This window comes from Bufo gargarizans, chromosome 3 (assembly GCF_014858855.1).
Source record: "Bufo gargarizans isolate SCDJY-AF-19 chromosome 3, ASM1485885v1, whole genome shotgun sequence".
In the NCBI taxonomy this organism is placed as follows: Eukaryota; Metazoa; Chordata; class Amphibia; order Anura; family Bufonidae; genus Bufo; species Bufo gargarizans.
Window position 1 is genome coordinate 481568316 of NC_058082.1, and position 10477 is coordinate 481578792.

The window sequence follows — 10477 nt, forward strand, 5'->3', positions numbered from 1 at the left end:
AGAGAAGGAGGGGGGATCCCTCTTTCGCTCCATCATCCTCCCGCCAACTGCAGGGTGCCAAGGGGTCACTATGGCAGTCGGGGGCCTAAGAATGGCCCCAAGTTCTCCCATAACACATACAAATGATTCCGAACAAGTGAACAGAGAAAAAAAAGTTTAAAAAAAATAAAAAATTGCAAAATTGCCATTTTCTCTCCATTCCACCACACACAAAAAAAACTATGAAAAACACAACCCAAAAATACATTAAAAAAATATAAAATTTTAAAGCGCCACATACAATTCTGTAGATGGAAAAATAAAGGACTTAAACACATTTTCAAGGGTGCTCACGTCAAAGACAAAACAAAGGTAGAATTGCTGGGGTTTTTTTGCTTTTCATTTCATCACCCCCCAAAAATTATTCTAAAAAGGTTATACAATACATGAGATGTACTTAAAAAACTTGTGCCACAAAAAATAAAAAACAAGCACTCATAGGATGACCCAATATGGAGCAGATCATCTTCATACGGGTGCTCTGTATTTCTGTACAAAAAGCCCCAAAACTATTTAACATAACAAATAATCTCAAAACTCTGAACTTAAGTGAATACCGGCACTCCCATCAGCAAACCAGTTCTAAAACATTCTTGAACTGCACGCTACTCCTCAAACAATGGACAAGGAAGGGCTGAAGGAGAAGATCGGCAGCAGAAAAAGACCTCAGGGTCCATCTAGTCCTGCCTTCTAGTATTTCTTATTGTCTTAGGATAGACTTGTGTTTATCCCAGGCATGTGTAAAGGCACTTACTGTAGGTTTCCCAACCACGTCTAATGGGAGCTTGTTCCAAGCCTGAACCATCCTGTTGGTGTATGCGCCCTTTGTGTTTCGCATACTAATATTTACGGGTGGATCACGATGCCGGAGTTCTTGAATGGTCAGGCTAGCTCAGGAGCTTTCTGCACATCATCACTGTCACTGGAAATATTACACTGCCGTCGTCATACAGGCTACATAGCTGGCTGAGCGAGAAATCACAGTGCTACACACAGCGTTGTATATAATATCTCATTTATGCATCCATAGGCTACAGTATGGCACGTAAGAATTGAAGGGGCTGTCTACTTTGGGCCTTTTTTCCCCATGAAGATAACTGATCCCAGTTTCCCCACTAATCAGATATGATCGGTGGTGGGGCTAGCAATAAATATTAAAGGGAACCTGTCACCTGGATTTTGTGTATAGAGCTGAGGACATGGGTTGCTAGATGGCCGCTAGCACATCCACAATACCCAGTCCCCATAGCTCTGTGTGCTTTTATTGTTTAAAAAAACTGATTTGATACATATGCAAATTAACCTGAGATGAGTCCTGTCCCTGACTCATCTCACGTACAGGACTCATCTCAGGGTAATTTGCATATGTATCAAATCTTTTTTTTTTTTTTACACAATAAAAGCACACAGAGCTATGGGGACTGGATATTGCAGATGTGCTAGCGGCCATCTAGAAACCCATGTCCTTAGCTCTATACCCAAAATCCCGGTGACAGGTTCTCTTTAAGTCACTAAGGCTGGGGCTACATGCTGATCTTGGCCGCCATACCAGCCACATTACCAAAGAGGCCGTTTAGCAGTGCAGCCATTGAACCGAATGAGGTTGCAGCACAAGCCGCCACAACTGTGGAAAAACTAATATTCAAAAATGCTTGACTTTTTGCGATTCGAGGGTCAAGCTCACTTGAGAGCTATGGGCATCGGACTCGCTTTCAGCTTCTGCGCCCGGCACCCATAGCTTTCTATTGGGCATGCGCCGGATCTCGGAAAGTCGGGGACAGCAGAAGCCGCCCAGCGAAGTGAATATGGATGAGCTGGGCGGCGCTTCAAACGGCGGTTGGACTAAGGCTGGCTGGGCACAACTGGAGCTGAAACCCCGCCCCTTGGGCAGAAAGAAAAGCGATTACTTCAGGTTATAAAACGTGAGTTTACTGTATTCATAATGTGGACAGGGGGGATACTTATATGTTTTTAATGCACATTAGAAGACCTGTGCATGCATATGTACAGCTAATTATGGTTATTGGGCCTGTCAGTGTCCCTTTAAACACAACTATGGGATTCTACTAGGGAAATCAGGTTTTACAATAAATGCCCCTTCCCCGTCCTGGATCCTCCCCACTGCCCTATCTTCAGCAGAAGATCAGCAGCTTCTGCCCAACGCAAGTGTGAAAGTACCCTAACAAATGCTGGTTCTGTTTGGGATCCCATCAGTATCAGCCCTATGGCGAGTGCTTCAGTCCTGCCTTTGCTTTATGGAGCACACTGCCCGCCCCCTCACCCCCCCCCACTGCAGGTGTGATGACCAGGCATACGACAGTCGGTCACCTCTAGTAGTGATAAGAGGGACACTAACATCTTAGTGATATGTGCAGGACATCCTGCCACCACGTGTGGTCTCTCATAGCAGGGCTTCCACCTGTTTGTTTTTTTTCAGCAGAATAATGCTCACCCACACACAGCAAGGCTTTGCTAGCAACGTCCCCACCAGATTGTCACGCTTCCTTGCCTGGTCTCCAGATTTATCACCAATTGAGCATTTATGGGACCAGCTGGGACATCAGCTTCAGCAACCTACGAGTGTGCAGGATTTACAGGTCAATTTGTGGGTAAAATGTCCAACCGTATCTCACCTTGTATCTAGCCTAGGGGCCATATCTCACCTTGTATCTAGCCTAGGGGCCATATCTCACCTTGTATCTAGCCTAGGGGCCATATCTCACCTTGTATCTAGCCTAGGGGCCATATCTCACCTTGTATCTAGCCTAGGGGCCATATCTCACCTTGTATCTAGCCTAGGGGCCATATCGCACCTTGTATTCAGACTGCAGGGGGCACAACAGGCACTAGATCCTCCTTTCAATTGTACAGTTTCCCCAATAACCTTCTCCTTTCCTCTAGTATTGTGATCACTTACACATATCACCATTACATACACACAGAGAAAACCTCATTAGATTCCAACAACTTCTTCTTGATGCTTTTTTTGTCAATGAGTGGAACATGTAAGAAACCGTCCCAGGCTTTCCACAAGTCCCTGAATGAAAAATCAGCCCAGTTATACAAGTACAAGGGAGATGGAAGTCATTAGACTGTAAACAGGCAAATTAGCCACCGAGGAATCCAAGGAATCTGGGGAAATGCCCGGGCAGGCAGCTGAGATGGCATCCATACTGCTGTCACCAAGCTTGCCCAGAGAATGCTATAACTAAGGGCTCATGCACACAGCCATTGCCCGGCCGTGGACGTATTGCGGCCCACAATACAAGTGCACCGGCTGTGTGCACCTCGCATCACAGATACGAACCCATACACTTGAATGGGTCAGCAATCTAGGAGATGCGGTGTGGAACGGAGGCACGGATCGGGTTTTCTGTGAATGCACTACTTTTTGTGATGCGGTCTGTCAGATACGGATCGCAGATACCATTCAAGTGAATGGGTCCGCGATCTGCATGTGGTGGCCCTATGGTCGGTACCAGAGCATTGTGGACCGCAATCTGCTGTCCACAGCACGGGCCCGGCCAGCACACAGTCGAGGGTGGGTTCACGTCACATTTTTGCCATCTGTTTGACGTATCCGTCAGCACACCACACTTTTCCATCCTGCAAAGTCAAGCAAAAAAACAAAACATATACGTATATTTTATTTATTTATTTATTTTTACACACAATGGAATGGATGCCACTGTATGTTTCTGTATAGGTTTAACGGATGGCAAAAATGTGACGTGAACCCATGTGCAGTGTGAGATATTGCAGCTCAGGCTCCTTCAATACAGACCGGAGTGGCGTCCTTTTTTTGGAAAAACAAAACCCTCGTAACCCGAGGCTAGGAGATGCTGTGTGCGATTCTGGGTTTTTTCGGCCATACCGTGGTTTGCGGGACGGAAGGTCTGGCCCTCAATAGACTAGTCCTATCCTTGATCGTTATACGGCCACATATGGATGGGGATCATGTGGAGTGCTGTCCGCAGTTTTGTGGCCCCATTGAAGTGAAAGGGTCTGCATCCGACCCCCCTAAAAATGCAAGTTAGATGCGAACCAAATCAACTTTCGTGTGCACGAGGCCTAACCTGCGGGCAAAATCATCAATTTTTCTCTGAACAGACACTGAAAAAGTCCTGATTGCTCATGTGAGAGACCTAAGGGTAGGTTGACACTTGGGGTTAACAGATCCGGTGGGCTATTCCAGCAGAGGACAGCCTGCCAGAGTTTACCAGATCCCACTATAGTCGAAGGGGTCCGGCGGTGAACAATGGGGTCCAGTGAACTCCAGCAGGCTGTCCTCTGCCAGACTAGCCTGCGTGACCCATTAAACGCAAGTGTAAACCAACCTTTAACGGACTTGCGCTGCAGGTTTTCTATCCACTGCCTGTCGGGTTATGCTGAGGGTTTAATGCTGATGTGTTGATCCCATAAAAATTAAAAATGCTGGCTTTTTTTTCGACTTGCCCCGCGATCCCATTCATTTCATTTATCTAATTCTGAGATGCTGACCGCAATGCAAAGGTTGAAAGCAACGTAGCACCCGCTGCCATCTTGGCAGTCGTCCGCCTGATCTGCCACCAGCCTGTGAACCCACCCTTCAAGTGGGAAAGTCCTCATATACGGCACTTCCTCCCCATTAGGAAGGGTGCGGTTACAGCTTCCCATGTGAAGCACATTGCAAACGCTCTTACAGGTGTAAATGACAATAGTGATATAAACCCCACAGTGCACCACAAGGGCAGAGACTATAATATAATATATATACATATATACACACACACACACACACACACACACACGTCTCTGGGTGGTACACTGCGGAGCAGTCTGCCACCCTCCAAGTGCAGCCCCCGATGGAGTGTCAGACATCAGAGAGCGATCGATGTGTAAACCCTCCCGCAGCAGCTACTGACACAACCGTACAGTATAATTATCAGGAGATAACGGGATGAATAACACACCCTCATAACGGACCCAGGAGCTACATGCATCTCATGCAAAGGGTTAATGTGCAGATCCACTGGGAATTACCCTCCGCAATGAGCCAGCCCTGCCACTCCCTGCAGATCCTGCCTGTCAGTGCTATACAGGGGAGGGGAGAGAGGGGTGCCCTAAATCCTATATAGTAGAGATCACATACACCGTACGGCTGCAGACTGTCAGCAGGGTACCCTACATGACCCCCCCGCAACAGATGGTGCTGGAAGATTTATACCCCTGACTGGCATCTAATACTGATACAGCATTCCCAGTATAACCAGTATACACCAGGGCGCTGCAAAATCCAATAACCCCACCGATACAGCATTCCCAGTATACACCAGGGCGCTGCAAAATCCAATAACCCCACCGATACAGCATTCCCAGTATAACCAATATACACCAGGGCGCTGTATAATCCAATAACCCCACTGATACAGCATTCCCAGTATACACCAGGGCGCTGCAAAATCCAATAACCCCACCGATACAGCATTCCCAGTATACACCAGGGAGCAGCGAGATCGAATAACCCAACCGATACAGCATTCCCAGTATACACCAGGGCGCTGCAAAATCCAATAACCCCACCGATACAGCATTCCCAGTATACACCAGGGCGCTGCAAAATCCAATAACCCCACCGATACAGCATTCCCAGTATAACCAATATACACCAGGGCGCTGTATAAGCTAATAACCCCACCGATACAGCATTCCCAGTATACACCAGGGCGCTGCAAAATCCAATAACCCCACCGATACAGCATTCCCAGTATACACCAGGGCGCTGCAAAATCCAATAACCCCACCGATACAGCATTCCCAGTATACACCAGGGCGCTGCAAAATCCAATAACCCCACCGATACAGCATTCCCAGTATACACCAGGGCGCTGCAAAATCCAATAACCCCACCGATACAGCATTCCCAGTATACACCAGGGCGCTGCAAAATCCAATAACCCCACCGATACAGCATTCCCAGTATAACCAATATACACCAGGGCGCTGTATAAGCTAATAACCCCACCGATACAGCATTCCCAGTATACACCAGGGCGCTGCAAAATCCAATAACCCCACCGATACAGCATTCCCAGTATACACCAGGGCGCTGTATAATCCAATAACCCCACCGATACAGCATTCCCAGTATACACCAGGGCGCTGTATAATCCAATAACCCCACCAATACAGCATCCCCAGTATACACCAGGGCGCTGCAAAATCCAATAACCCCACCGATACAGCATTCCCAGTATACACCAGGGCGCTGCAAAATCCAATAACCCCACCGATACAGCATTCCCAGTATACACCAGGGCGCTGCAAAATCCAATAACCCCACCAATACAGCATTCCCAGTATAACCAGTATACACCAGGGCGCTGTATAATCCAATAACCCCACTGATACAGCATTCCCAGTATAACCAGTATACACCAGGGCGCTGTATAATCCAATAACCCCACCAATACAGCATCCCCAGTATACACCAGGGCGCTGTATAATCCAATAACCCCACCAATACAGCATTCCCAGTATACACCAGGACGCTGCCTACACGTTATAAATAGCTCAGGTCTGCTCGCCAGTGTGGGGAAGGGCGGACACGGGGGCCCCTGTCCCTGCATGTAGCTCGCACTCACCAGACACCACCAGCGCCTCGTTAGGCCCCACCGTGTGACAGTTCCCCATGCCTGTAAGCGGCTGAGCTGCTCCCTCACTACACACGTCGCTGACTTCGCCTTGCTCTAACAGACAACAAGCCGCGCACGACACCGGAGAGGGGAGGAGCCTGCTGCTCGGCGACCACTGCCCCCACCTCCGCCAACCGCGAGTGGGCGTGGCCCAGGATTATAAGGCCGACAGTGGGGGACAGGGGTTAAGAGGGCGGGGCTTTGTTGTACGGAGAAGAGTAGCGGCTAACCAATCAGAACAGTGATGGGTCACATGCTCACGTGGATAACTGTTTTCTCCTGAGTGAAAACAGCGCGGCTCCGCCCGTGAGTGTGTGGACGAGGGGCGGCCACCCAGTGCTGGGAATGCTCGTGATGGGCATACGCTGGCGTCACCGGTCACTCTCTCGTCTGCTGTCGCCATTGGAAGCTGCAATAAAAGAAGAAAAAAAAATACACTTTTACTGAGTTCTATGATAAATATGGGGCACTATGGTTTATTGGGCTCTCTGCAGGCGCTGCGGTGTATAGGGCACTGCAGGCGCTATGGTTTATGGGGTGCTCTACAAGGGCTGCGGTTTATGGGGCGCTCTGCAGGTGCTATGGTTTATGGGGTGCTCTACAAGGGCTGCGGTTTATGGGGCGCTCTGCAGGCGCTATGGTTTATGGGGTGCTCTGCAGGCGCTATGGTTTATGGGGTGCTCTGCAGGCGCTATGGTTTATGGGGCGCTCTGCAGGCACTATGGTTTATGGGGTGCTATGCAGGCGCTATGGTTTATGGGGCGCTCTGCAGGCGCTATGGTTTATGGGGTGCTCTGCAGGCGCTATGGTTTATGGGGCGCTCTGCAGGCACTATGGCTTTATTGGGCACAGTGCAGGCGCTAGAGTGTATAGGGTGCTCTACAGGCGCTATGGTTTATGGGGCACTCTGTAGGCACTATGGTTTATTGGGCACAGTGCAGGCGCTGCAGTGTATAGTTCGCTCTACAGGCACTATGGTTTATGGGTTGCTCTGCAGGCGCTATGGTTTATGGGGTGCTCTGCAGGCGCTATGGTTTATGGGGCGCTCTGCAGGCACTATGGCTTTATTGGGCACAGTGCAGGCGCTAGAGTGTATAGGGTGCTCTACAGGCGCTATGGTTTATGGGGCACTCTGTAGGCACTATGGTTTATTGGGCACAGTGCAGGCGCTGCAGTGTATAGTTCGCTCTACAGCGCTCTGCAGGCGCTATGGTTTATGGGGCTCTGCAGGCGATGCGTTTTATTGGGCACTGTGCAGGCACTGCGGTGTATTGGGCACTCTGCAGGCGCTATGGTTTATAGGAGTGCTCTAAAGGCTCCATGGTTTATGAGGCGCTCTGCAGGCACTATGGTTTATTGGGCACTGTGCAGGCGCTGCGGTGTATAGGGCACTGCAGGCACTATGGTTTATAGGAGGGCTCTGCAGGCACTATGGTTTATGGGGCGCTCTGCAGGCACTATGGTTTATGGGGCGCTCTGCAGGCACTATGGTTTATGGGGTGCTCTGCAGGCGCTATGGTTTATGGGGTGCTCTGCAGGCGCTATGGTTTATGGGGTGCTCTGCAGGCGCTATGGTTTATGGGGTGCTCTGCAGGCGCTATGGTTTATGGGGCGCTTTGCAGGCGCTATGGTTTATGGGGCGCTCTGCAGGCGCTATGGTTTATAGGAGGGCTCTGCAGGCGCTATGGTTTATGGGGCGCTCTGCAGGCGCTATGGTTTATGGGGCGCTCTGCAGGCACTATGGTTTATGGGGTGCTCTACAAGCGCTGCAGTTTATGGGGTGCTCTGCAGGTGCTATGGTTTATGGGGCGCTCTGCAGGCGCTATGGTTTATGGGGCGCTCTGCAGGCACTATGGTTTATGGGGTGCTCTACAAGCGCTGCAGTTTATGGGGCGCTCTGCAGGTGCTATGGTTTATGGGGCGCTCTGCAGGCGCTATGGTTTATGGGGCGCTCTGCAGGCACTATGGCTTTATTGGGCAGTTTTGGATGGAAATTTTTGATTTATATTAACAACCCCGATGAAGTCTCTGGGAAATTTCACTGTACGGAAGGTGCTGAACCGCAAACAGTTGACGCTGCAGATCTTAAAATCCATACGACAGATCAATTTCCGCACAAAAAAAAAAAGAAGCAAAGTGTAGATGACATTTGTCAGATCTCATACACTGAAGGTACTGTATTGAAAATCCACGTGGGAAAAACTATGCATCATCCGTAACGTGTGCAGGTAGCATAAAGGCGCGGTTAGACTGCACAATGTAGCAGCCGATTGTCGGGAAGGAAGCGATCTCCTTCACAGTATGAGGATGAGGGATGGCCGATCCCTCGTCCTCATACAGAGTCATGGTTTCTGAGCAGCAGATCGCTGTTTCATGCCTGCACGAACGTCAGGATCACCCGATGAACGAGCGTTTATCAGGTGACCAGTAGCCCAAGCACGTTAACTGTTTACTCTGCCCAGGCCACCAGGGAAACTGGCATTAAAGGGCATTTTGTCAGCAGAAACATGGGCATTAACCTGGCTCCATTCTCCCACCTCTAACCGCGCCCTTTTAGACTTGATTGTCAGGGCCAGGCAGTGTTCATGTCATCCTGCCCGGCCCTCAGTTTGGGTGAAATCCTCAGCCATTTAGTATGCGGTGCAGACATAGTGAAGAAAGGATGCTCGCTGGCTGTGGACTTTCTTACTGCTCCTGCGCCGCGTACGTCACAGTACACCCTCTCCTCTTCAATGATGCCGGCATCGCTCTTCTTCCGATTGTACTGTGATGTATGCGGTGCAGGCGTAGTAATGAAGTCCGCAGCTGGCAAGCATCCTTTCTTCACGCAAATACGTTTGTGTGCATGAGCCCTAAAGGGGTTCTTCTACCATAAGAACTTATCCCCAATCCGCAAGATAGAAGTATCTGACCGTTGGGGGTCCATCTGCTGGGACCCCTACCGATCACAAGACTACAGTGTTGGAGTCCGCAGAGTGAATGGAGCTGCAGGAGGAGCAAGGGTGCACAGAGTGGCTTGGACCCTACCTCATTGCACTTAGCTGCTCATTTGCATACGGTTTAGGCTTCACGCACATGACCATTTTTAGGATCTGCATCTATCCATTCTTGACGCCCATTAATTTCAGTGTGGTCTGCGAAAAATGCGGACAGCACACGGATGTCATTTGCCCATAGCAACCAATCAGATTCCACATTTCAGTCTCCAAAAGAAGCTCTGAAAAATGAAAAGTGGCATTAGATTTCTTTTACAACAGTTCTGAAAAAACTTCCCACAATTTAAGCTAGTTTTAGAAAAAAATGTAAGGTACTTACCAGATCATACAATGGGTACATATCGCTAGATGTCAGATAGGGGTGGGTCCTACCTCTGGGAACTGCACCTACACCTACAATGCAGCCGCCCTCCATTTTGATGAGGTCGCCGAAAATAGCTGAGCGCTGGCTTGGCTATTTCCGTGGGGCCCACAGAAGTAAATGGAAGCGGTGGCCGCTCATGCGTGGTGCGCTCCCATTCAAAAATCACAGAAAAAGATACAAACCACCCTGCACTATATAATAACTGTATATGCGGTTGTGCATGGCTACATTTATAAAAGAAAAATAACGAAGAATAATGCACTAATACAATAGATGCAAACATTATATATGGACCAAGCCCTCTGATATGATAAAATCTGAGACTCTCAGCCAATATACCGATGTAGTAGAGTTAACACTCATGCTTTCTGAGATGTGTTATCTAAACTAAGCAAACACCTTCA

General features: G+C 49.0%; 1 protein-coding gene across 2 annotated transcripts in view; it reads right to left on the bottom strand.

The window, feature by feature from the left end:
• Positions 1–6875, bottom strand: part of FLOT2 (flotillin 2) — a 52676-nt gene extending 45801 nt beyond the window's left edge. The window contains exon 1 of one of the 2 annotated variants that reach the window (XM_044283805.1): positions 6663–6875. In XM_044283805.1, the coding sequence (XP_044139740.1) occupies positions 6663–6711 (49 nt within the window). In that variant the 5' untranslated portion in view covers positions 6712–6875. The remainder of the gene's footprint in view (positions 1–6662) is intronic. The other variant, XM_044283804.1, reaches the window with a different exon arrangement.
• Positions 6876–10477: the final 3602 nt, after the last annotated feature.